Source organism: Sorex fumeus, unplaced genomic scaffold (assembly GCF_029834395.1).
Source record: "Sorex fumeus unplaced genomic scaffold, SorFum_2.1 ptg000032l, whole genome shotgun sequence".
Classification (NCBI taxonomy): Eukaryota; Metazoa; Chordata; class Mammalia; order Eulipotyphla; family Soricidae; genus Sorex; species Sorex fumeus.
The window spans coordinates 10,464,616-10,490,518 of NW_026606089.1; the positions used below are offsets into that span (position 1 = coordinate 10,464,616).

The 25,903-nt window shown below is 60.8% G+C and overlaps 1 protein-coding gene across 1 annotated transcript; it reads right to left on the reverse strand.

Moving 5' to 3' along the window:
• Window positions 1-161: 161 nt before the first annotated feature.
• Window positions 162-23,763, reverse strand: SMTN (smoothelin). Its single transcript, XM_056116555.1, has 20 exons — window positions 23,698-23,763; window positions 17,994-18,142; window positions 16,869-16,962; window positions 16,702-16,780; window positions 16,514-16,611; window positions 14,947-15,258; window positions 14,781-14,859; window positions 14,158-14,229; window positions 13,553-14,074; window positions 13,186-13,358; window positions 11,275-11,379; window positions 10,009-10,161; window positions 9,811-9,886; window positions 8,177-8,338; window positions 8,017-8,079; window positions 7,711-7,798; window positions 5,991-6,167; window positions 5,536-5,656; window positions 4,810-4,961; window positions 162-456 (listed from the first exon to the last, which is right to left on the reverse strand). The coding sequence occupies exons 1-20, from the start codon at window positions 23,749-23,751 to the stop codon at window positions 306-308; spliced, it is 2,880 nt and encodes a 959-aa protein (XP_055972530.1). The 5' UTR covers window positions 23,752-23,763; the 3' UTR covers window positions 162-305.
• Window positions 23,764-25,903: the final 2,140 nt, after the last annotated feature.

Here is a 25,903-nt window from a genome sequence, read left to right on the forward strand (position 1 = left end):
GCAAAAAAAAAAAAAAAAAAAAAAAGAGATGATAGTCCGGAGGGTTAAGGCGCTTGCCGAGGTTGATCCCCTGCATCCCATAAGGTCCCCTGAACTTGCCAGGGGTAGGTCCCGAACATCACACGGTGTGGCCAAAGAAGCCAAAATAAATCGAATCGGGGTCATTGAAAACCAATAATTTATCAAAACGCTGCGTGTGTATGCGAGGGAAAGTGTCAGGCCGGACGGGGCAGCGGTGGGCAGACGCACAGCGGGGCCAAGTGCCTGGCATGGTGGGGGCTTTTTGCTGCGGGTGGGCGGGCAGGCTAGACGTTCTTGCCGCGCAAGCGCAGCTCGTGGCGCCGCAGGTGGTTGTAGAGCGACTGCACGTAGGTGAAGACGCACTTGGGGTCGGGCTTCTTGCCCATGATCATCATGTCCTCCACCTCCACGAGGGGCACGCAGTCCACCAGCATCCTGCAGGGAGGGGGCACGAGGGTGGGGTCAGCTCCAGCCCCGCCTCTTGAAGTGACCCTTTACTCGGAGGTCTTTCCAAGGCGGCGGGTGGCTGGTCTTCCATAATCTCCTCGCTTGAGCCACCGCAGGGGTGAAAAACCTTCCAGGAAGGCAGAAAAATCCCAAGCCCCACCTGAGCCTGGAGGCACATGTTGGGGATGGGGCGGGGGCGGGAGGCCATGCAGGTGTAGACAGGACGGCCGAAGTTGGGGGGGGGGGGGGGCAGGATCGCTTCCAAAGCCTGGGAAGGTCCTTACTCCAGACCGCCTCTCTGGAGCGCCACCTCCTGGCCACCTTGGATGGCACAAGCCTCGCCGCAGGGCCCTTAGCTTAGGTGGCTCTTTCCCTGATCAGTGATTCTCTGGGCTGCAAGTCACCAGCTGGCTGCCTTGCCTGGTACCTCCCCGCAGAAAGGAGAGGCCCAGGCACCCTTGTCCCTGCTCCAGGAGGTGAGGGAGAGGTATACGTGTGTAAGGGGGTGGAGGGACACAGACTAATATCCCCACTGGAGTTATTAGTGGGAGGCGGGAGAGGGCCCAATCAATACACCGGAGCTATCTACACCCTGGGCACGACCGGCTTTCAGAAGTATGACCCGCACTTGAAAGATTGGGAAACTGAGTCACAGAGTAAAGGAGTCATTTGTTTTGAGCCTCGCTTCTTAGTGGCACCATCCTCCTCCCTCCTAAGGACCCCCCTCTACCATCCCTGATCCCTGCCTAGAGCCCCTTCCCAACTGGAGTCACTGGCTTACTGTTTCTAAGTGGCTGCCAGCCCAGAGCCCTGAAACTGGAATTTGCTCCCTGCCTGTCTCCCCTCCTGTCTCAGAGCAGGCCCTTCTGCCTCTCCGCTGCCATCTGCCTGCCTGCACCGAGGACGCACTCTGGCAGAGGTGGTGGGTTTTCTTTGGTGGGAAAGACAGAAGGGCAAGATCTGCTCCTGTTCCCAAGACATCCGAAGACAGGCGGGCGCCTCCTCCCAGCTCACCCCCGCTGCTTCAGAGAAGATGCGGGAAGCAGGGGGGCTGCCTCAGGCCACGCTCTACTCTTCACCCTCATGGACCCCAATAGCATCTTCAAAGTCCTGCCCTGTTTGGTGACTCAATTTCCCCATCCTTCCATCAACAGCCTAGTCATCCTCTGCTTTTTGTTTTTCTTTTTGGGTCACACCCGGCGATGCACAGGGGTTCCTTCGGCTCATGCACTCAGGAATTAACTCCTGGAGGTGCTCGGGGGACCATATGGGATGCTGGGGATCGAACCTGGGTTGGCCGTGTGCAAGGCAAACGCCTTACCTGCTGTGCTATCGCTCTAGCCCCCCTCTGCTGCTTTTGAGACGCTGGACGCACATCAGATAAGGAAGAGGCTCTTGACTCTGCAGCGGATGTGCCCGAGCCCTGACGGGCCTCCCTCCCCTCCAGGGCACATTTCTTCTGCCAAGAAGAGGCCTCTCTCTGCTCTTCCTTCCTCTCTCTGTTTCTTCCAGCTGTGGCTATCTCCCCCGGGATCCCGGCCTCCCTCCCCCAATCTGGAGCTTCCTCCCACTCCTGGTGTCTTCCCTAGAGACCTTATAAAGCCATTGTTTACACTGGGGCTCACAGCGCAGGGCTCTGGCTGCCCCAGTGACAGGCCAAACAGCAGGCAATCCTCGAGCAAATCGAGCATCAGCGCCCAGCACGGTTGAGTCACACTTTCCAACTGGATTGGGGCCGGCCGGGCCCTTCTCCCTCCAGGCCGGCCTGCTGGGCAGCAGCTCCAAGTCCATATATGACCTGGAGACAGCACCCGGCCCATCCTCCCTCACCTGGAGGGCTTGGCTTCAGGCCTGAAGGGGCATCTGAGCTGCACCCCCCAAGCTCTGGCCCTGACTTTGACCACTTTGGGTAATCTTGTTGCTCCCCCTAGGCCTCTATTTTAGTCTCTGCAAAAAAGAGTGGGAAAATGTATGGGGCAAGGAGAAGACTCACTGACAGGGCAGTGGGGGAAACAGGGAGTTGCAGTGCTGGCCTCGATTTTTTTTTTCTTTTTGGGTCACACCCGGCGATGCACGGGGGTTACTCCTGGTGGTGCTCGGGGGACTATATGGATGCTGGGAATCGAACCCAGCATCCCTTGGTGTGTGCAAGGCAAACACCCTACCCACTGTGCTATCGCTCCAGCCCCTCTGGCCTCAATTCTAACTGAAACTTCCAGGATGCTCTGAGCCCACCCGGCTCCTCGAAGCTTCTCGGGCAGCCAGCTTGGGATCTGGAGTTGCTATTTTGGCCCTGTTTTTTGTTTTTGCTTTTTTTTTTGGCTTTTTGGGTCACACCTGACAATGCACTGGGGTAACTCCTGGCTCTGCGCTCAGGAATCACCCCTGGCGGTGCTCAGGGGACCATATGGGATGCTGGGAATCGAACCTGGGTTGGCTGCATGCAAGGCAAACGCCCCACCCGCTGTGCTATTGCTCCAGTTCCCTATTTTGGCCCTGTTTAAACTGGCTCTCCGTCTGAGCTCCCCAACCATTCTCAGGACCCGAACAGGGGGCCTGGGTGGCTTCTGTGACCCTCCCCAAGCTAGACTCATCTAGAAACCAGTCCTGCTATTGCTTAAGCCACTCTAACACTCAAATCCATCCATTCCCTACCCATCCCTCATCCAAGGAATGTTTAGAAACTTTCTTCTAGGAATGAATCTCCGGAAACCTTTCACACCTCATTCTCAGAAAGAAGTACCATCTCCTCACAGCCCATTCCTCTCCATCGCCAACTTTTGCCTCCTGCCTAGGCCCGGTTCCCCCTCTCTCTCACCCTCATACTTCAGCCTAGACTGACACCCCACCCCCACCCCGGCCCTCTCCCTCCAGGAGCCTCAACTTGCCATTCAGCTTCGTCAACACCTTTCCCAGAGAGTCCATCACGACCTTGCCAGCAGGCTCAGGTGCTTCTCCTGGGTTCCCATGGCCTCCCCCGATGCCTCCAGCTCAGCCCTGCCCACCTGAGTCTACGTGACCAGCTTAGGGGCGCAGTTTCCCTGACTCTGCTGTGCACAACTGCAGGATCTGGCCAGGTCTGGCTCCCCGGGGTTCTTCCCAGGGTCCCCCCGCCCCCCTCCCGGCTTCCCCACCACCAGTGCCTGGGCCTCTCTGTGCACTGCGGAGCAGCTTCCAGCAAAACAGGGCGGGCAGGCAAGGCGACGTTTCTCACCGTGGGGCCCCAGCAGGGGTTAGGACTTTTTGGTTTTTACCAGCCCCTTCTGGACCAGACAGCGGTAGAACTCCTGGATGTACGTGTACACGCACTTCCAGTCAGGCTCTCGCAGCCGCACCATGTCCTCTGTGTCCAGGAGCTGCGGGCAGTCCGCATGGGTCCTGGGGAGGGGAGGGGTCCAGGAAGGGGCGAGGTGGGGGGGATGGTGGGGGCCCGGGTGGGGAAGAGGGGGGGAAGAGGCAGAGAAGAGAGAGGGGAGGAGAACAGAGAGACACACACATACACACAGAGACATGAGTTCAGTTACGATCTCGGTGCTGCGGTCTGCCAGCCGCCCCCGCATGCCCCCGCCCCACCGTGGACGTGCCGCTCACTACCCGTCACTAATGGTGTGCGATGCAGACAGGGGTGGAGGGGCCAGACCAGTCACAGGTGCAGAGAACTCTTGGGGCAAGCAGGAACTCAGGGTGGGGTGGGGGCGACGGCATGGGTGCCGAGGTTGGAGGAGGGCTGTGCCCCAGGGAGAGGGGGTGAGGGAGGCGTGAGAGGAGGTGGGGGGGAGGAAGAGGTAGAAATCTGGGGGATGAGGGGGAGGGGAACTAGGAAGGGAAAGGAGGAAAGAAAAGACAGACGGAAGAGGGTGCCAAGAGTGAGGTGAGCAGATGGGGCAACGATTCCAAAGTGGAAGGCTTGCTGATGTCCTATATAAGCCTCTGGAAGTGCCTATATAGGCGGGGCGGGCCCGGGGGCCAGCCAGGAGCCTCCTTTTGGAATCTCCAGCCGGGATTCCCGTGGGAGCAGGAAGCTCTGGTGATCGTGGGAGGAGAGCAGGACAGAGAAAAGGAGAGAGAGAGAGAAAAGGGAGCAGGAGAACAGGGGGACAGGGACAGGGCCACCTGGTAGGCCTTGGCCCGGGCTGGCAGGCGGGCCTGCGGCTCCTTCGTTCCGGCCGGCACCTGGCGCGCTCAGCAGCGGGTGGGCAGGGCTGAGGAGGACTTTCTGGGGCTTTCTGGGGACCGGGGTCTCAGTCTGACAGTGCGGCTGACCAGCTCCGGGGCATCCTGGCCCAGATGCCCGGCCCCAGAGACTCAGCTGACTCCAGCAAGGCTAGCCGCCACACTTACTCGGCAGATGAGAAGGCCACCTCGAAGTTCTGGCGCCGATTCTGTGGGCTGAGCTGCCCGTAGTCGAAGGCCTCCGGGAAGAAGTTGTGTACCAGGGCACAGAAGGCCATGCCATCACTCCAACTTGATGAAAAGTTCTGGATGTCCACATGCTGGTGGGGAAAAGAATTGGCAATGGAAGAAGAGCAATGAGCTCCTCTCTCTCTCCCCCTCCCTGCTCCCCGCCTCATGTTCCACAGAGCTTTTGGCGGGTAACTGAGCTCAGAGAGGCTCTGTAACTTGCTCAAGAATGCACAGCAGGAACGTAGTGAGAACACGAGCCTACTCTAAGTCTGTCAACTTCTGTGCCTGCTACTTAGGGAGGTTAGAATGATCAAGAGGCCCCCAAACCACCTAGGGTCAAGCCCCATGCCTGTCCCCTGCCCCCGAACTTACAGAAAGGTACTTAATGTGGCCACAGAGCAATTAAGAGGGGGGAGTCCAGGAGCGCGGTCTGACCCTGAACCATGCCCACTCTACAAGGGCTCTTACTAGGCTCTAGAAGCTCATGACTTATTCTAGAATGGAGCACGTTCGCAAAGGCTTCCCATCCCCCTCACCCAGCACGGACGCTGTGGAACCTGTAAGGATGGGGAGGAGTTCTGTCCTCTGGAGGTGCCCAGGCGGGAAAGGGAGTGACTGGGCAGCCGGGCCACGTAGCGCCACGTAGAGTCACGTAGAACTCACCTCGTAGCCACGCGTCTTCGCCCGGCACCAGTCAAGCAACATCTGTTTGATGCTGTTGGCGTTCGGGACCCCGAAACTGGTGGAGCGCTGCACGCCAGCAGCACGGGGAGTGCCGGGGCTTCTGCCGGGGCGAGAATGGGGTCACAAGAGGAAGGGATGGTAGCCTCCGACGCCCCCACTTTGGGACCCTCCTTCTCCAGCCTTCAGGCCCCTCCCACCACGCCCCCTTGCAAGGGTTTTGGGTCCTAGTCCCGCCCCCTTGAGTTCATTGGTCCCGCCCCCACCACTCAGCCCCGCCCCTTGAGTTCATTGGTCCCGCCTCCCACCACTCAGCCCCGCCCCCTGAGTTCATAGGTCCCCCCCCCCCAACCCCCCCCCATTCAGCCCTGCCCCCTTGAGCTCATTGGTCCCCGCCCCACTCACTCATTGGGCCACACCCCCCACCTCCCGCTTACCCCGCCGCGTTGCCTTCCTTTTCCAGCTTCTCAATCATGGCCTTGCGCGCCTGGGAGGCCGAGGTCTTGGGCAGACTCTGCGCCTTCATCAGCTCTTTCTTCTTCTCCGCCTGGCGTTTCTCGAGCGCCGCCAGGCTCCCTGGCCGCGGGCTGGTCTCGTCTTCGCGGTCGAAGATACTGAGGTTGGGAGAAGGTAACTGTCGGGTCAGAAGACCTAACAATACCCAAAGGGCGGGTATTGTGTTTTCAAGGGCTTACTCCTGCCTCGGTACTCAGGGGTAGGCTGGAAAGGCTCAGGGAACCACACGGCGTGCCGAGAACTGAACCCCGGTCAGCCGTGTGCAAAGCAAGCACCTTCCTCGCTGCACTGTCTCTCCAGGCCCCAAGAACAGGTACTGTGTTCCAGACCGTGCTCTAGAGCCTGCAAGGGAGGCTCCTGTAACACCCGTTTTACAGAGGAGTACACTAAGGCTCAAAGGACTAGAAGCTGAGACTGAGAGACAGTTCCACGGGCTGAGCACAGGGGGAAGCCAGAGTTGGAGAGCTGCATTCTCTACACCTTGTGGCCCCTCCCTATCCGCCATCCACCCACGCCAGCACCACTTGGTGTGGTCTCAAAGAAGAAGCCTGGAGCTAAGCTCTTTTCCTCAAGGAGCTCTCCAAGAAAGCTCATTGTCTGGGTCAAGTTCAGAGCGAATTCAGGTTCTGGACACTGTGCGTATGATCTTCACTGTAGGAATAACAGGAATAGGAATAAGTCATTTCTATTGTGTATTCCCAGTCTGCCAATTTATTGTAATTTTTTTTGGGGGGGGCTGCATCTGGCAGTGTTTAGGACTTGATCCTGACTCTGTGTTCAGGGATCACTCCTGGTGGTAGGGAGCACACGTGGTGCGGGGATCAAACCAGGTGAGCCACATGCAAGTTAAGAATACTATTGCTCTTCTATCTCTCGGTGTGTGCCATTTGAAACTTCACAAAGTGGGGGGGTTGTCCCCCTCCTCCTGCTGATGAAGAACAGAGACCCCAGGCCTCCAATTCCAAGGGTATGGGGAGCGAGAAGGCAGACAACCCAGGAACTTGACTCAGGTCTCTCTGGCTCTGATTCTGTGTCCCCCTGATGGTTCCTGGCCAGAATTCTTATCCTATCCCCGCTTTCCAGCATCCCTGAAACTGTCTGTAAGATGAAGGTGCAGCCCTCCCTTCTGAGGCTTTGCAATGTGGGACATGGTCTACAGAGAGTGGAAAGAGGATGCCAGGGGATAGCTAGGTGTAGGGAGTCCTCGCTAAGGATCTGTGGGCCCCGCAAGCACAAGTTCCCTGCAGCAAGGACAGGGGTAACTGTGCCTCTCTGCAAGGAGAGACCAGGCAAGGTAGCTGGCAGATAAACTGGACCCAAGGACGCTTTCCTTGCATGCGACCCACCCTGGTTCACGGGCAGCTCCTGCCATAGGGCAAGAGCTTGCCCTCAGGTACCAAGGTCTTGATGTGAGGCTTGTGGCCCCGGGACTATGCCATCCCAAGTGGCCAGGAGGAGACCTGAGAAAAACTCTCGGGATCCATGGTGATGCTGATCCATGGTGAGGACCCAGGGACGCAAGAGGGGTCTGACCCTCACTCTTCCGGTCTATCACCCCCTAGACTTCAGTTCTGCCTCTCTATAAAATGGATATGCTGTGAGGACTCCTTTGTGGTCCAGGGGGTGGGTAACTGTGCTCACCTGCCCATCTTCTTGGAGGAGGATGAGGAGGAAGATGAAGTGGAGGAGGAGAAGGTCTTGGTTTGTACCACAGTGCTACCACCACCATCTGCAAAAAGAAGGGACGGGGAGAAGCTAAGACGGGCCCAGGGTGGATGTCAGCGAGGGGACATGGGGCGAGGGCGGGAAAGAAAGTGGGAGCCATAGGCAGAGAAGACGAAAGTGACAGCTGGACAGAGGCACGCAGATGAGACTTTGGAGAGTTCGAGAAGAGCTGCAGGAGGTGGAGCGGACAGGCAGGCACAGGGCGACAGCCGGCAGCCTTACTCTCTGAGCGCCTCACGAAGCTCGACTGCACTGTGGTGGACCGGGCAGTCCGAGTGCCATCATCTGCAGCGGGGGGACAGGGCAGGAGAGGAAAGGGTGAGAGGCACGCGAGCCCGCAGCGGCACCCTCCGCCCAGCCGCGGCCCCGCCCGGCCCCTTACTGGACTGGACGAGCCGCTCGGTCTTGGTGATGGTGCTGACAGAGCCGTCGGCAGCCCGCTGGCTGTGCCGCGTGGTGGTCTCGGTCGCCGTGTTGCCTCGGCTCTCCCCGGGCCGCGCCCGGGCCTCTTGCAGCCGCCGCTCCCGCTCCTTGTCTCGCTGGTCTGTGCAGGGGGTGCCCCATGCGTGCCCAGTGGGGCCGCCCAGTACCCACACCACACAGATGTATAGGCACACAAGGACGGGGTGGAGGGCAATCCGTTAGAAACACTGCCGACAACGGGGGAGGAACAGGACTGGGGAGGGGGCAGGGGACAGCCCTAGCTTGGCAGGGAGGAGGCGGGTTGTGGGGGGTGGGGATTAGCAATACGTGCAGGCAGGAATGAGGGGCTAGGGAAGCACCTGACTCAAAGGGAACTGTTTCGACCCCAGAAGGGAATTTCTACGGGAAGGAGGGGCTGCATCCAGAGGTAAAGAGCAGGATCTGGGCGGACAGAGGCTGGGTGAGGACGGTAGAGGCCGAGGGGCCTTCACTCGGGTTTAGTGGGGGACAAGAACAGCTGGAGGAAGAATCTCAAGAATCTCTAGATCCAGAAAGAGAGGAATTGGAGGTCCTTGAAGAGGAATTTGATTTAGGCAGTTGGGAGACCAGCTGATAAAGTGCATTTCTAAAGAAGGGGATGGAGACAGGCCAGAGCCATAATACAGCAGGTGGGACACTTTCCTTGCATGCGGCCCACCCTGGTTCAATCCCCGCCACCCCATATGCTCTCCCGGGTCCACCAGGGGTGATCTTGGAGTGCAGAGCCAGGAGTAAGCCCTGAGGGGCTGGAGTGATAGGACAGCAGGTAGGGCCTTTGCCTTGCATGTGGCTGACCCAGGTTTGATTCCCAGTGTCCCATATGGTCCCCTGAGCATTGCCAGGGGTAATTCCTGAGTGCAGAGCCAGGAGTAACCTGTGTGCATTGTACAGGGTGTGACCCAAAAGAAAAAGCAAAAAAATAAATAAATGAATAAATAAAAGAGTGAGCTCTGATCACTGCTGGGTGTGATCCAAAAACAAAACAAACAAACAAAAAAGTGGTGAAGATAGAGGCAGGGCAGGAGTGGGAATTGCTAGATTCAGAGACAGGGATGTGGAGAGTTTCTGGAGAAGCCGAGGGTCTCTTGAGCAGGAGGGAAAGGTTAGCTGGGCTCCTGAGAGGAACTGTCTAAGAAAGGATGTTGCAGTAGTGCCAGGGAAGGGGAAACTGGTGGGGGTGGAGGCTGAGGGGCTCCTCAGTGGACCTCAAGGAGAGAGGAGCCTGGGAGCAGGAGGTCTGGCTTCCGGGAAGGTGTGGTTGACAGTACTTGAAGCAAGTGGATGGATCCAAGGAGGAGAAGCTGGGAGAGAGTAACGGGGTCTGACGGAGAGGAGGGGCTGGTTGGGGACAGTAACTGGGGTGACCTGGAGGGAGAAAAGCAGCGAGGGAGCAGCAGCTAAGACCGGCTGGGAAGGGGGCAGGGGAACAGCTGGGTCTTGGAGAGAACTGGTAAGGGAGTTAGGGGGCTGGAGCTTCCCCACTGGAACCCCAGCCTGGGAGGAACGGCAGGGAGATGGACCACCGACGGAGGCCGGGACAGCAGGCCCTCTAACCTCTCTTCCTCTGTCGGAGCTCCCGCAGCGCGGCCCGAATGAGCTTTCTCTCCTCGAAGTCCGTAGCCTGGTCCAGCTGCGGAAAGATCCTTGGTCATTGCTCCCCTGGGGCGGGGGGGAGGGGGGCTGTGGGGGGGGGGGGGGCTCTTGGTCTCCTGTCCCCCTGCCAAGCCCCAGTGCCCATCCGATCTGCCGTACCATCTTGTCTAGGACGCCCTCATCTTCGATGGCCATCAGCTCCTCAGCGCTCAGCGGGCTTGGCCTCCCGGGGGCTTTGTCCCCCAGGGTCTGCTGAGTGTCATTGGCTACTTCTGCTGCGGCGGCAGGGGCCTCTGCTGGCTCTGGCTCCATCTGGAGGGCGGAGAGAAGGCCAGTACCTTGAGGAGGGGTGTCGATGAAACCAACATCCCCCGGGGGAGTAGGGGGGAGGCAGGGGAAATGACCAGGAGCCAGACTGCTTGTCCAGGATGGCCACTCTGGCATCCGAGAAGAGCACTGCTAGCCTTGTTGGAGGGCTTCCCCCGCACCCAGGGACTCTTGACATAATGGGTGGGGGCCTGGTGGGGGCTCTCCATCCAACAGGGCAGCGTTGCAGAGGTACCAGGAAGTTGCATTACACAGAAGGAAAAACTGAGGCTGGAAGACTTGCCCATTAGTCCTTTCAGTATAATGCAGTCTGGGGTCCCAGCTGTATGTAATCAGACTCCCAGATCTGGGGTCCTGCTGCTGCTTCCTTCTCAGCCCACTCCCAGTCCTGGGTTATCTTAGTCCCCCTCCAACACACACACACCTGGGTTATCTTAGTCCCCCTCCAACACACCTAACACACACACACACACAGTCAGCATCCCCTTCAACACATACAGAGATACGGTCACACACACATTATGCCAGCACCCCTTTACACACACACACACACACACACACACACACCCCAGAGGATCCTGATGACCAGGTGTTTGTCTAGAGCTGCAGCTCATATGCCGTCACCAGCCCTTGCTCTCTGCCCTCCTCTGCAAGGGCCCCCCAAACAACTCCAACCAGGCCCTTCCAGCCCCCCAGTCCATCTCTCCAGCCTCTTGCAGACCAGCAGCCATAGAGTTGTTGCCTGCATCGCTCACAGCCCGGCCGCTCCTGGCGGGGCCTCTCTGCCAGCGGGGAGAGTAAGAAGAGCTGAAGAGGCAGCTGTCTTGGGAAGTCCAGGCCTGGCTGGGGGACCAGTGGGGTGGGAGTGACACTGGGCTGGCACCGGCCCTGCTCGGGCAGCTGTCACATGTGCTTCGGGGCCAGAGACCTAGCACCCTCTTGCCTCAGCCCCGGGCGCGCTCGAATCCCTGTCCCCGGTTAGAGACAGGTAACTGAGGCTCAGAGCAGGCGGCGCGGCGTATCCCAGATCACGGAGCGGAGGCAGAACCTGGCCCCGACGCTCTCCCCACCCCCTCGCGTCTCCCCACACGGACTCACGAGGCTGCTGCTGCGGGCAGGGCCAGCAGAGGAGGAGCGGCGGGTGCTAAAGGCAGGTGGGTGGGCCACGGGGGTCCCGGCATCCTCGGCCGCTTGGAAGAGGGCCTCGGGGTCGGCAGCAGCCAGGAGCAGCTCACTGGGCTCCAGCTCAGACTCAAGGTCAGGCCCCAGTGGGACCCCCAGCCGCATGCTCAGCACCTCCACCTGCCTGCCCAGCGCGTCCAGCCGCCGGCTCAGCGCGGCCGTCTCTGCCCGCAGCTCTTCCGCGGCCCGGGCCACTGGCTCCACAGCGGAGGCGGCGGCCTCAGCTGCCTGGGTCACTGCTGCCCGGCCCGCCTCAGCCACTGCTCGCAGCTCCTCCAGAGCCCGGCCCAGCTGCTCCTCAAGGGCTGTAGCCAGCTCGGACTCGGCCCCGGGCCCCGGAACCCCCGGCATGGTGCTGGGCAGGGGGCGGGGGGCTGTACGATCGAGGGACAGGGACTCGGGCTTCTGGCTGCCGATGTCAGTCTTTGCAGCTGAGGACGAAGGCAAGGGCAGTGGGCCTGCCCCGCCCTGGCTGCCAGCTGGGGCTGCAGCCCAAATAGAAACCTATTCTGGGCTCTCAGCGGAGGGGCTGTGGGGGAGGGGTGGCCGCTCAGGCCTGCAGATGGCCCAGACCTAGCCCTGGACCCAGCCCCAGCCCCGTGCAGATCACAGACCCACAGCCCAGCCAGCCTACAGAGGTGCTGAAGGCCCGGCTTCCTTGTCTGTGGGCTGGGGAAACAGAGGCAAGGAGACAGAAGGGGCCTGCTGTGAGGACCCAGGCGGGCCAGACTCCACAGTCTGCGTGCTCTGGCGCCAGGGACAGATGCAAGACACGCAGAGGGGCCTGGGGAAGTAGGGCTGGTACTAAGCGAGCCCAGGATCTCAGAATCTCACCCCAAGATCAGGGTCCTCCATCGTGCCCAGGGCGTGGGGGCCAAGGCCCCCTGGGGGAGGGCCTTGTAGGCACTTTATCTGCCTCCCCTGATTCTGAGTTGGCGGCGCCAACACTCAGGGTGCACCCAAGGGCTCAGCCCCCCCCCATACTCATCCTTGGCAGAGAGCAGTTAGGTCCTGAGCAATGGGGAGAAGGGGCTTTCTTTCCTCTCTCCTCATTATCCCAAGAAACCCCAATGTGGGCTCGCATCACCTCACCTTGGCCAAAGGCCTGTCCGGTCCCCGGTGTAGTAGACGGGCATTACCTGGGCAGCTGGGTGGCCAGCTGGGATCCCTTCCCTGGCTGAGCTACCAGCCGGCTGAATGGGGCTCAGGAATGAATAATGGAAGCAGGCGGAGGATTCAGTTCCCGCGGCACCTGCTAAGCTGAGGCCTCGCCTGCCTGGTGCCCCTCCCAACCCCCACCTGTCGGCCCCCCATCTCCCTACTCTGCTCATCCCTTCCTGCCTCTCCCGCGGCAATGTGACGCAGATGCTAATTGCTAATCTCCAATCTCCTCAGGGACCAGGCTGATCTTCCAGGCTGAGGGCTGAGGTCCAGGTGGGGTTGAAGAAGGTAAGTGCGGCTGCCACAGGAAGAGGGGGTGTGAAACCCAGCCCCCCTCCCTGCACCGGGACCTCGCGTCTGAGCACTGGGAACCAGCTAAGCCAACCTGGAGCCGCCACCAGAGATCAGCCTGTGGGAAGTTTCCAGACAAAACAGAGGCAACTAACTTCTCACACACCTGGTGCCTGCATCCCGGGGGGTCTGCCCTTAGTTCTGTCACCCATTGGGGGTGGACACTGGGCAGTCACCTTCTCTCTTTCTCTGGGCCTCGGTTTCCCCCTGTGCACAGTGAGGGTGCAGTGGAGCAGAGGAATCTGCTGGTTCTAGAAGCCCCAGAAGGATGGTGAGGCTGGAGGGGAGGGGGTGTCCAAGCAGGGAGGGGCTCACCTTAACGCTGCAGCCTCTCCGGTTCCCAGGGGATGCATGGCTGAAGCTGGTGACATGCTTGACACTGCCCAGCCGGTTTGGAGCCCCAGGGTTGCCCGTTTGGGTGATGGAGCTCTTGCCTTTACCACCAGTGCTCAGGCCGGCGGGAGACGCCCGCAACCCCAGTGTCAGTTCTGCCAGGGGGAGGAATATGGTCAGAATGGGGAGGGCAGGTCGCAGGCGATGCCACTCTCAGTGAAGGGTGCCCCCTGCGCCCAGTGGGCTCTTTGGAGACAGCCTGTGCTCTGGCCATAGCACCTGTCCCTTGGGCAGAGCTGGGCAGCTGCAGGTGTCTGTCCTGGCATCGAGTGGTGGCGGGGGAACCTACCTGCCCTCTGGCTGCCTGTGGGCAGCAGCACCCGACTCGGGGCAGCCTGGCCTCGGCCATCCTTGATCTCGATGGTGAACGTGGTCTTCATACTGGCCCCTGGCTCAGAAGTGCCCACGGCCACGGGCAGCGGGGTACTGGGCTCCTCTGAGCAGGCCCGGGCCCCCCCTGCTCCATTTTCAAGGGACCTGGCAGCCAAGTCCCGCCCCCGGGAGTCCTCCTCCCGGGGGCAGCTCTGAAGCTGGGCCGTTCCTGGCTTCTCCTTGCTGGACCGGGAGGAGGTTCCCCGCAAGGAGGAGCCGCTGGAGGAGGAGGAGGAGGAGGAGGAGGAGGAGGCAGGGGTGGTGCTGCCGAAGGAGGAGCCTGGGAGCCTGGCAGGGGTCGAGGGACCTGGGGCCACCCGGGAGGGGCCGTGCTGGAGTCCGGCTGGCCTGGGAGAGTCCGAGGTGAATGTGCGCACGCGGTCTCGCACCGAGCCAGCCCGCTGGAACGGGGATGGTCCGCTGCCAGGTGTGGTGGGCACTAGAAGGGACAGGAGGGCGGTCAGTGGTGGGGTGGGCACAGGTAGACTGCCTGAGCCTGGGGAAGCTGAGAACAGACAGTACCTTGGTTCTGAGGCAGCTGGCGGGGGCTGAGCACAGAGAGGGAACGTTGGCAAGGACGAGGTCCAGCCAGGTCTGGCCATATGGTGGAGGGGATGAGGGGGACATGTGGGGAAGAGAAAGGAGAGTGGATGTGGGGGGAGTCACGGCTCACCGTCCTCTCCTCCACACCTCAGCCTCCACCCACTTCCTCCACCCGGGCCTCGGGGCCTCCCCATTCAGCTGCCCCGCCTTCCTTTCGGGCAGAGCCCAGGGTGCCCCGGATTCTCCTGGGGGCTGGAGCTAGGCTTGAGCTGGAGGAGTGCCATGCCATGGTGGCCTGAGCCTCCCTGCCTCCCTGCCGATGTGATTGGGGGACACCCCCCGGCCAAGGCTGCCCTCTCCATGCTGGGAGATGGGTACACTCCCTTATTGGGACAAAGAATGTGCCTGAGGCCTGTTGCCTTTCAAGGCTGCGGGGAGGCCTCTGGCCATGGGGGTGGGCGGAGGGGGGCTGGGCCAGGCTGGGGGCGGGGACACCTCAGGGGCAGTGGGAGGAGTGGACCTGGGAGGCCAGGGCTGGCCAGGCACCAGAGGCCTTTCTCCAGGGAGAGGGGGGCAGATGCCTGGGGTTGTGGCTGCTGGACCCTCACCTGTTCTCTTTGTGTCCGAGGGACTTCTGGTGGGGCCATGGGCAGCAGAGGGCTCTGGGGGACCAGGCAGGAGCTATGGGGAGAACAGTGCGTGACTAGGGCCTGACGTCCAGACCAAAGAGCTCATCATCCAGGCCTCTCTCCCCTCGTCCGAACTCACCGTGGTAACCACCCGCTCCTCAGTGCTGGGGGGTGCTGGCAACTCTTGGGTCCCAGGGCTGGTGCCACTGGGCAGGCTGGGAGGCAGCTCGGGGCTGCCCAGAGTTTCTGGATCAGGGGCCTGGGCCTCAGCAGGCTCCAATGGAGGTTCCGGGGAGGCAGAAGCAGGTGAAGTTTTGGGCGAGGCAGGTGGGCTGGGGGAGGCTCCGTGCGGAGCCTGTAGCAGGACTGTCACTGTGGTCATATTCTGGCTGGTGCTCTCGACAGCTGGGCTTGGCTTGGGGCCCTCGGGCTGTTCCTCTCGCTCAGGCACCTGCAGGGGACACACAGGGTGCAGCCCACGTTCCAGGGTGGCAGGTGCCCAAGGCAGGGCATGCAAAGGAGAGAGGGGCTGGGCACGGCTTCCTGTGGGCACACCTGAACAGGCCTGGGCGCGGGCACACCACAAGCTTCACTTTCCGTCCTCTTGGCTTCCCGCCCTACCTTGTCAGGGCAGTTCAGATCTCAATACCAGCGGGTGGGGGTGGCGGGGGGATCCCTGTCTTAATAGATCCCTGCAACAGATCCCTGCAAGGGGGGCCCCTGATCTCTGGCCTCCGTCTGGCAGATGGGTGGTGGAGGGATAGTCCTGCCAGGAGTGGGGACCCAGCGACCCCTGCTGGCCACTTGGGAAACCTGCACCGCCCAAGTTTCGTCCTCCTCTGGTGGGGGATCTTCAGTCTAACGCTCTCCCAACTGAGCTAGTAGGGCGTTTGCCTTGCGCGCAGCCAGCCCGGCTGAGCCGGGTTCGATTCCTCCGCCCTTCTCGGAGAGCCCAGCAAGCTACCGAAAGTATCTCTCCCACACGGCAAAGCATGGCAAGCTACCCGTGGCATATTCGATATGCCAAACACAACAGCAAGTCTCACAATGGAGACGTTACTGGGCCCGCTTGAGCAAACTGATGAACAACGGGAAGACAGTGCTGCAGTGCTGGTGAGGGAACTGAAGAGGTGGCGCTCTGCAGCGGGAGAGATGCCATGGGGTGGTGTAAGCCAGGAAGGTATGGAGGGAGGGGGGGTTGGGGTTGCATTTCAGGGCAGTCCGTTTCTGCTCACTGGAGGCTGGGCGGTAAAGGTTAGGGGACAAGGCACAGAGGAGGTAAGGGCCCTGGAGGTTGTTCAAACAGGCTGGAGCGCATGCTCTACAAGCAGCAGACCCGGGGTTGGTCCCTGGCATAGCACGGTCCCCTGAGCACAGAGCCAGATGTGATCCCAAACATCTGCCTCCAAAAGGGATGGAGGTGATGAGGCCAGGAGGGGGTAGGCGAGGGTGGGAGAGGGAGTCTGACAGAAATGCAGGAGCAGAGGACACACTGGCTTTGAGCAGAAGGCAGAGAGATCAAGCCTGGGGTGGGGCAGAGTAGCCAGCGCTTGCCCAAGAGCGGGAGCAGAGGGTTGGAGACAGAGCCTCAGTGTCCCCCCTCCGAACCTCGGTCAAGTAGCCATCTTGCAAAGACAGGCAGGCAGGCAGGCAGGCTGCACTTTGGCACCTGGGGGACCCTCTCCCACCCTGCCCACGCCCCTTACCTCGCACCGTGCCAGCCTGCGTGCTGCCCGGGCCTGGCTGTCCTCTCTTGAACCACTGTTCAGATGCCCACTACACAATCTCCCTGCCAAAGTGGCGGCTGCAAGGAAGGGAAAGGATCAGGAAAGGGATGGGGTGCCGGGACACATGGGGGAGACAGGGGTGGTGGTGGGCAGGGTGGAACGCATACCTTCGATCTCCTGGGCCCGAATCCGGCGGATGGCGGCTCGAATGAGTTTGCGCTCCTCGTACTCACCGGCACTTCGCAGCTGTGCGGGAGAGGCAGGCCATACGGTTGGGGCGGTGGGGCGTCCCCCTGCCCCGTGGCCCCCATTCCCGCCCCGGTCCAGGCCTCACCAGCACGGTTAGCTCCTCCACATCACTCATGGACTCCAGCTGCGCGGCCAGGCGGGCCAGAGCAGCCCGCTGCTCGGCCTCCCGCTGCTGAGAGCTGTGGGGACATGGGGACCGTCACCCCACCCCCCACACCGAATGGCCTGGTCCCAAAGGGTGTGGTTGGAGGGAGGGGCCGGCCTGGGGTGCCCAGAACCTCGAGCAGGGGCACGGCACTGTGCACAGCCTCCGGCTACACCCTGGTACAGGCTCAGAGGGCGGGGAAATGGGGCAGAGGGCGAGTTTGCATGCTTTGCATAGGGGGGATCCAATTTGACCCCTGCACTGCATGGTCCCCTGAGTAAGTGACCGCCCGCAGCTAGTTGGGAGTAGTCCCTTGAGAAACTCTGGGGGCCCGAGCGATAGCACAGCGGGTGGGGCTTTTGCCTTGCACGTGGCCGACCTGGGTCTGATCCCCGGCATCCCATATGTTCCCCCAAGCACCACCTGGAGTAATTCCTGAGTGCAAAGCCAAGAGTAACCCCTGAGCATTGCTGGGTGTGACCCAAAAAGCCAAAAAAAAAAAAAAAACCATGAGCAGAAATTCTTCATTTGGGGCTGGAGCGATAGCACAGTGGGTACGGCGTTTGCCTTGCACGCGGCCGACCCGGGTTCGATTCCCAGCATCCCATATGGTCCCCCGAGCGTCGCCAGGAGTAATTCCTGAGTCCATGAGCCAGGAGTAGCCCCTGTGCAAAGCCGGGTGTGACCCAAAAAGAAAAAAAAAATTCCTGAGTGCCTAAGAAACTTTGGGTGTGATCCAACATCCCCCACCCCGAAAAAAAGGACTGAAGAGACAGTGCGGGTGGGGCGGGGCATATGGCACTGGCTTTCAATTCCAGCACCCCCCCAGCACTGCCTGGAGTGATCCCTGAGCACCGCTTGTGCACCTCCGCACAAAAAAAAGAAACCTAAACAAATAAAAAAATAATGTTCAGCCTAGCTACTGTCATACCACTTGGGCACGGCCAGGTCACGCGGGCCTCCTGTTGCCTGCCGGCACTGTCCTGCCATTTGGACCTCCAGCTGGGCAGCTGATGCACCAGCGCGCAGTCAGCGCGATCATGCCCACCCTCTGCGACCACTCACTGCAGCCAGTTCTCCTTGTTGTCTTGCCGCTCCGCGCGGAACCGCTTGGATGCCAGGGCCTCCTCCTCACGTTCCAGCTCCTGCCGCTGCAGTTCCCGGATGGCGGAGCGGATGCGGCGCCGCTCGGCCAGATCAGCCGTGACCTCCAACTGTGGGGCGAGCGGGGGCGAGGGGAAGGTCATTCTGGCTGCCACGGGTGGAGGGTGGCCACCCACTGCCCACTGCTCTGCTCTGGGGGCACAATGAACGGTCTGTCTCTCCTGCCTGTGCGCCAAGCCAATCACGTGCCCGCCCGCCCACCCACCCAGGGGCTCAGGGGGAGACCCAGCGCCCGGAGCCAGGACCTCTGGACCGCCCACTGCACACTGTGAACAGCAGCTAGCTGCCTACCTGTGCCAGGTGGCAAGCATCACGCCTTTTTACTGATGCTACTTCTGCACCGCAGAGTTCGAACCAAACCCCCATGAGCCAGGGAGATGAAGCAGGAGGGAGGGAAACACCATCTACTAGCCCCGGTCTCTCTCTCTCTCTCTCTCTCTCTCTCTCTCTCTCTCTCACACACACACACACACACACACAGAGGGAAAAACCATTCACCAACACTCGTCTCACATACACACACACACACACACACACACAGAGGGAAATACCATCCACCAGCACTTGTCCCACACACACACAAAGGGAAACACCATCTACCAGCACTTGTCCCCCACACACACAGAGGGAAACACTATCACCAGCCCTGGTTTCACACACACACACACACACACACAAAAACACCATTTACCAGCCCTGGTCACATACATGCACACACACATAGAGGGAGACACCATCCACTAGCCCTTGTCACACACACATACACACACACACACACACACTATGGCAACTGGAGGCCCTATGAACCAGGGAGATGTCTATGGTCCAGCCCACCACACACACATACGCAGACACACATACAGACAGACACACACACACAGAGGGAAACACCATTCACCAGTTCTGGTCACACACACACATACACAGATACATGCACACACACACACAGAGGGAGACACCATCCACTAGCCCTTGTCACACACACACACACACACACTATGGCAACTGGAGGCCCTATGAACCAGGGAGATGTCTATGGTCCAGCCCACCACACACACATACACAGACACACACACACACACACAGACACACACACACACACACACGCACACACACACCCTACAGCAACTGGAGGCTCTATGAACCAGGGAGATGAAGCAGGAGGGAGGGAAACACCATCCACCAGCCCCGGTCACACACACACACACACACACACACACACACACACACACACACAGAGCCCCTGGCAACTGGAGGCTCTGTGAACCAGGGAGATGCCTACGGTCCAGCCCCGAAACACCACAGCATGCTGGCAGGTGGCAGCTTCATTCAAATGGTGAAGACGGACAAGGCAGGAGCAGAGAGACTCGGGGGTCCAAGCTTTCTCGCGCAGACCTAACTGCAGCCACCACCAACGGGGCCCAGAAGAGGGTGTCCTTGGAGGACCCGCGCTCTTACCGGCTCCTTAGCCCCTCTGTCGCTGAGAAATGGGGGTGGCTGGTCTGAGCTGGTCCGGGAAAGGGCACCTTCTCTGAGCAGAGCCAGCCAATCCTGTGGCTCTCCCCACACCACCCCCCACGAAGCCTCTGGGCTCAAGGGAGAGAGGATTGGCCCAGGGCCCCCCAGGAAGATAATGGCAAAGATAAAGCCTCCAGTGTGGGACCGCGCCAGGGGAGAGCAAGTAGGGGCAAGGTAAGTTCCCTGCCCACACCTCCAAGTCATTAGGGGGTAGGGCCCAGGCACCCACTACCACCCCGCTCTTGGCCTCCTCCCCCCATCATTCCTGCCTGCTGGGGGCAGGCATGTGTGGGAGGAGGTTTCAGCAGGGAATGTGGGTGGGCCCAACTCAGCTATAAGTTCGCTGGCCCCAGTGGGTAAGGCCTGGGGCTGGGGGCGGTGGGGGCTGGGCTAAGCCCTCTGCTGTTCCTTCAGCTTCCACATTCTTGAGGAGCTGGTCAAGCCAGAACCCCCAGCTGGTTCCACTTTGGTCCTAGCTGCTGGGTCAGGGACTTTTTCTTTTCTTTTTGATTTTATTTTTGTTTCGGGCCACACGCAGCAGTGCTCAGAGCTTACTCCTGGCTCTGTGCTCAGGCATCACTCATAGTGGGCTCAGGGCACATATGAAGTGCCGGGGATCGAATCCAGGTCTGCTGCAAGAAAGGCCAGCACCCCACCTGTTGTACTCGATCTCTCTGGCCTGGGGGTGAGGCTTGTCCCTCTAACTTGTGTCTTGAGTTTCTCCAGTGCCAGATAGCACACTGGCCTCTGCCGAAGGGCAGTGGGTAGGGATGGGTGCAGTGATTTTGGGGGGTCCCCCTTCTCCATTATTGTAGATGCAATTGGTATCACTCCTGAACTTGGTTCCTGCCACTCAGGAGGAGAGAGAGGTAAGTGCTGACGAGCTACCCCGAAGAATCAGGAGCATTTATGAGGTACAACATGCTTGTGCTGAAATCACCCCCTCCTCCCAACATGTCCTAATCTAGGAATCCTGTGGGTACTCCCATTTGCAGATGAGGAAACTAAAACCAAGGGAGACGTGGTCTGTCCTTGGTGGTCACTTGCTAGACATGTTCACTGTCAAATGTTTTTTTTTGTTTGCTTTGGGGTCATACCCAGCAATGCTCAGGGGTTACTCCTGGCTCTGCACTCAGGGATCACTCCTAGTGAGGCTTGGGGTACCATCTGGGGTGCCAGGAATAGAACCAGGTTGGCTGCATGCAAGGTAAATGCCCTCCCCACTGTACCATCGCTTGGAACCCACAAACTTTTTTTTTTCTTTTTGGGTCACACCCAGCGATGCTCAAGGGTTACTCCTGGCGGTGCTCGGGAGACCATATGGGATGTTGGGAATCGAACCTGGGTTGGCCGCGTGCAAGGCAAACGCCCTACCCGCTGTGCTATCGCTCCGGCCCCCACAAACGGTTCTTGAACTCAGGTTTCTCCCTGGGGTTTGCCCTGGGCTGAGGGTAGTTCTCTTGTGGGGGTGAGCTCTCCCCTGTGTGGGACTCCTGATATCTGGACTATGGATATGCTGGGACCAAGGTGAACTTATGGTGGAGGGAAGGAGAAAGTGACTCACTACCCCACAGCACCCCAGCGCCTTCTTCGTCAGACCCGAGCCTTGCGGGGTTATGCTCGGACATAAGTGGGAGAAGCGAACACCGAGGGACAGCTGGTCCACCCTCCCGTGATGAAGGTAAAGAACTCCGTGCTACCTCCCGGGTTCCCCTCCCCAGCGATGCAGAGATGGGGGTTCCTGAAACAGAGGCTAGTGCACGAAGTGCCACCTCTGCACCTGGGACCCTCGCTGTCCCCCTTCTGCGAAGCGCCCTTGTCCCACGCCCCCCCGCACCCCACTCGCTGTGGGTGGGGCAGGGCTGAGGGATGGCAAACCTCAGTGGTACTAATCAGCCCGCCCCTCCTCCTCCTCCTCCCCCACGGCCCTTCCCTTCGGCCCGGGACAATGATCGGCCCGGAGTCAGCTGTGTCCAGCTTCCCCGCCCTCTCGGCCCCACCGCGGCCGGTGGAGGGGGCTGTGGGAGGGAGGGAGGGAGGGAGGGAAGGAAGTACAAAGCGCCATTGTCCGGCCCGCGGGGAAGGGGAAAGGGATGGGGCGGGTTCGGAAACGGCCCGGTGCAATTCTCCCGGGAGGAAAGAAGGCGCTTCCTCCTCCCGGGGGGCCAAGCCTCCGGCCGCCCTTGCCTCTCGCTGCTGGGGGGTCGAGGGCCCCAGCCGGCCTCTCTCTGGGCCTCAGTTTCCCCGCCAGCGCAGAACGGGCGACTCGCGAGGGGTTGCGCCAGGGTCCCCGCGCGGGGACCGGCTGCCGGTGGAGCACGGCCCCGCCAGGGGGCGCTGACGGCCGCCAGGGTCACCCCGCCCACCCCGCGCCCCTGTCGCCAGCCCCGCGCTAGGCGCCCGCGGGGGACCCGGGGAAGGACACCCCACCTCCGCCCCTCCGCCCCGCCACCGAAGGGGGTCGGAAAACGACGCCCACGGAACTCAAGCAGCCCCCCGCCCGCCGGGGCCGGCCGGGCGGTGAGTACCGAAGCCCGCACTCCGCGGGCGCGCGGTCAGCGTGACTGTCCCCAGGTGCCCCGACCCGCGCAGCCCCCCGCCCCATCCTCAGGAATGTGCGGGAGCCGCGGCCGGAAGCTGCCGCCGGGTCCCCGAATCGGCCCGATGCTGGGGCGCCCGCCAGCTTCTCCTTATAAGGTGCGGCCCCCGCGGGGAGGAGCCCCGGCGCGGGACGCCCCCGGCCTGCCACGAGGCCGCCGGGGCGGGACCCTCGGCCACGCCGGGGCGCAGACGGGGCGGTGGAGGGAAGCGACACCCCCCGACACCCCCCATCCCCCGGCCCGGGGACGCCTCGGTCGACCCGGTGTCCGGACAGGCGAAGCCGCGGGGTCTTCCCTAGTCCTAGACGGGAGGGAGCAAGTGGGGCGCCCACCTAACGACCGACCTTTCCAGCGCCCGAACCCCAGCACGGGGCTAGGGGGTGACGCGCGGCCGGGCGGAGACCCCGGCTCTGCAGAGTTAGACCCCGGGAGAGACCGCGAGGCGCGGAGACCCGCTCGCGCTCTTTGGAACGCGCCTGCCGCTCCCCCCACCCCCATTAGGATCCTGATTTCCTGCGAGGAGGAGGCTGAGCTGACGTGGTGGGAACTTTTGGAAACCCAGACCCATCCCGCCCCTCCAGGCAGCACGCAACCAGCTGTGGTGGTGGCAGCAACCCAGAGTCGCCGGAATGGTATATGGGGGTGGGGTGCACCACTTACTTTTAATTTTTTTTTTTGCCCCAAGGGTAAGGTAAATCTTTAATCTCCCCTCCCGGACAAGGGTCAGGGGCCGGGGTGGTGCCCTAGCCTGGCCTCCAGTCCAGCAGCTAGTTGGCACATACTTGCCCTGGTGTCAGTCGTGGTGGTCTCAGCCCTGGTGCATGATTGATTGCGGGGTTGGGGGGGGGGGTGTACACTCAGGAAGATGCTGCGGGAGGGGATGGAGCCTGCACATCCTCCCTCCACCTTGGCAACAGGGTGCTCATATCTCCTTCCATCCTCATACCAATTCCAGGACTAGGATAACGATGTTCACAGTCTCTTTTCCCTCCCAGGGACTCCGGAGTAAGAAAAGGACAGACAGGGAAGTCCCAGAGGGGCCCCCAAGGCCTGGCTTTCTAGATGGGTACTTACAGCCTCGAAGTACCCAGGCCCCTTGGCCCCCTTGAGAGCCGCAACATCCAGCCCCTCAGCAGTATCAATGGCTGCGGCTGCTGTTATCATGGGCCTGGCCTCCAGGGGTAGGCACAGACTGTTGCCGGGGAGAGACAAATGCAGCCTCCCACACCTGTGGCTCCACATGGGCGAGTCCTCAGCAGTTACTGTTTAAACAGGTGGTGGCAGTGGGGGGCTGGGAAGAATTAGGCTCAGCACCTGGCATGGACAGGCACATGCCATGGGGGCCTCTGCACCAGTCACGCAGAACCAGCCCAGTCCTGTTAGCCCGAGGGCCCCTCCTGCCCTCTCCCCCACGACCTTCTGGACAAGCCCTGCCTCCCTGCGTGGCTTGCCTGTCCCCTCCATGGAGGAACCACAGGGCCACTTACCAGCTTCCGCAGGGCTCCCTCATCCAGTCCAGCGAAGGCCTCATCTGCCATCATGCTGGCCGCTAGCTCCGTCTGTCCCCTCCTGGTGAGATCTCCAAGTGCCCGTAGCACTTGACACCAACTCAGGGGGTTCTGCAGGGGGTAGACATGAATCAGGCCTGCTGGGACCTCAACCAGAGACACTTGGGCACCGTGCCTCCGTTTCCAAGCCCTGATCATCATTTGGAGTCCCATCCTGGTTTCCTGTGACATGGCTCCTGGCTGGGAACTGACCTCTATCTCAGCGTGGTGTGCTGGAAAAAGTACCAAGCCTGGAGTAGAAGTCCCTGGTTCCAATCCAGTCAACTCTTTTTTTTTTTTTTTTTGCTTTTTTTGGGTCACACCCGGCGATGCTCAGGGGTTCCTCCTGGCTCTGCACTCAGGAATTACCCCTGGCGGTGCTCAGGGGACCATATGGGATGCTGGGAATCAAACTCGGGTCAGTTGCGTGCAAGGCAAACGCCCTACCTGCTGTGCTATCGCTCCAGCCCTCCAGTCAACTCTTAAGACTCAAAGAGGCCCTCACCAGGGAGGGTAGAGTCTGCATAGACAAGACATGGGTGCATACATCCAGGCCCACCTATGCTGTGCTCACCCCCGGGGAGGCGGGGGGGGGGGGCGGGGAGTGCCTGTTGGATTCTATGGTTGCCTGGTCTACCCACTCACCCACCCTGAAAGCTCAGCTTCCAGTCCAGGGCCTTGCTGCCTCTTCCCCAGGCAATTTAAGCTACACCCACTTTTTCAATTCCTGGGGACAGCCCTCTGTTTCCAGCTCTCCACCTTGCCGCTTTCTGTGCTCCCTTGATGCTGATCGTCCTGACCTCAGGCACTCTGTGTTTGGGACCCGGCTCCTCCAGGGCTGAGCCATCAAACCGCTGATTTAAGCAAGCAGGACTGGAGAGGGCTAGGGAATTTATCAGAGGAAATCCCAAAGACCCTGAAAACATGGAGGGATAAAAAAAAAAATACCGGCCACTTCTGCTTCAGAAGCCTCCTTCCAAAATGCTCCCAGGGGCCCCAGAAACTTCTTGTCACAGCACAGCTATGCTTCCCAGCATAGCCTTTTCTTCTTGTAACCTGATGTCTTTTTGGAATCAATCTGAGGGCCCAGCGGTCTGACATGCCCTCGATGTTTAATGTCTGGTGACTGAAATGGCCCCAGGATGGCCCCCATTCGATTCACCCTCCAGTTATCCCTCTTCCGGTCCCCAGAGCAGTCACTTGTCGAGTCACCCCAGCAGTGAGTGGGTTTGAGGGCGTTCTTCATACCCTGTTTGTCCAAGACACAGGACAAAGGCATGTGTCAACCTCGCAACATGTGTGTCGGGGTCCTTGCCTTTTCACAGTCATGAGTAGTAACCAGGTTTTAGGTATTCAGGCCCCCCCTCGACCCCCACCATGCCTTCTGGAGAACAGGGGTGCTTAATGTATATTCTAAGACATCCAAGGGGCTCTTTCTCCAAGGTTTCCTGCTGCTAGCCTCCAGTTTCATGTCTCCCTGTCATGGTCTGGGGTCCCAAGAGATTATGAGAGGCCTTTGGTGGCTGGCGTGGGGGGGGTGCATGGAGCTCCCCTAGGGTATTTACACCCTGGGGGGTCCTTGAACATCCTCCACCCCGAGGTCTCAGAACCTCGTCTGGCTCCGAGTTCCCATAGATGGGTGGGGAGTGCCCAGTTCAGATATATTCGGATTCCGCCCTCCACCCCGTGCACCCCGTGCCAGATCCGTCGGGGACCCCGGTGCCGCAGTCGACCCGAACACCCACCTCTGAGGCCGGCGCGCCGGCGCGGCGCGGGCTCGGGTTAGCTCGCTCGGGATCCGACAGACGTACTCCGGACGGCCAGGCGGAAGGCGCAGCGACGGGGAGCCCAGGCGGTTCAGCAACCGTTCCCGGGATTCTGCAAGCGCCGCCCGTCCAGCCCCGCCAGCAGCCGGGCCGGCTCCGCCCTGGCTGCAGCGCCCTCCAATCCAGTAGAGGGTCCCGCCCACCCTCGCGTCCCATTGGGGAAATTCAATTTGTCGGCCACGCCTTCTGGGCCAGGCCCCGCCTCCGCGGGCCCAGGCTTTAAGGGCTAGTGTAGCCGCGCGGTGGCTGCTCCCGGGTGCTTGCTTGGTCCAGTGGCGGTCGGCTGGAGGACGCCGCGGTGTGCTGAAGTAGAAAGGGCA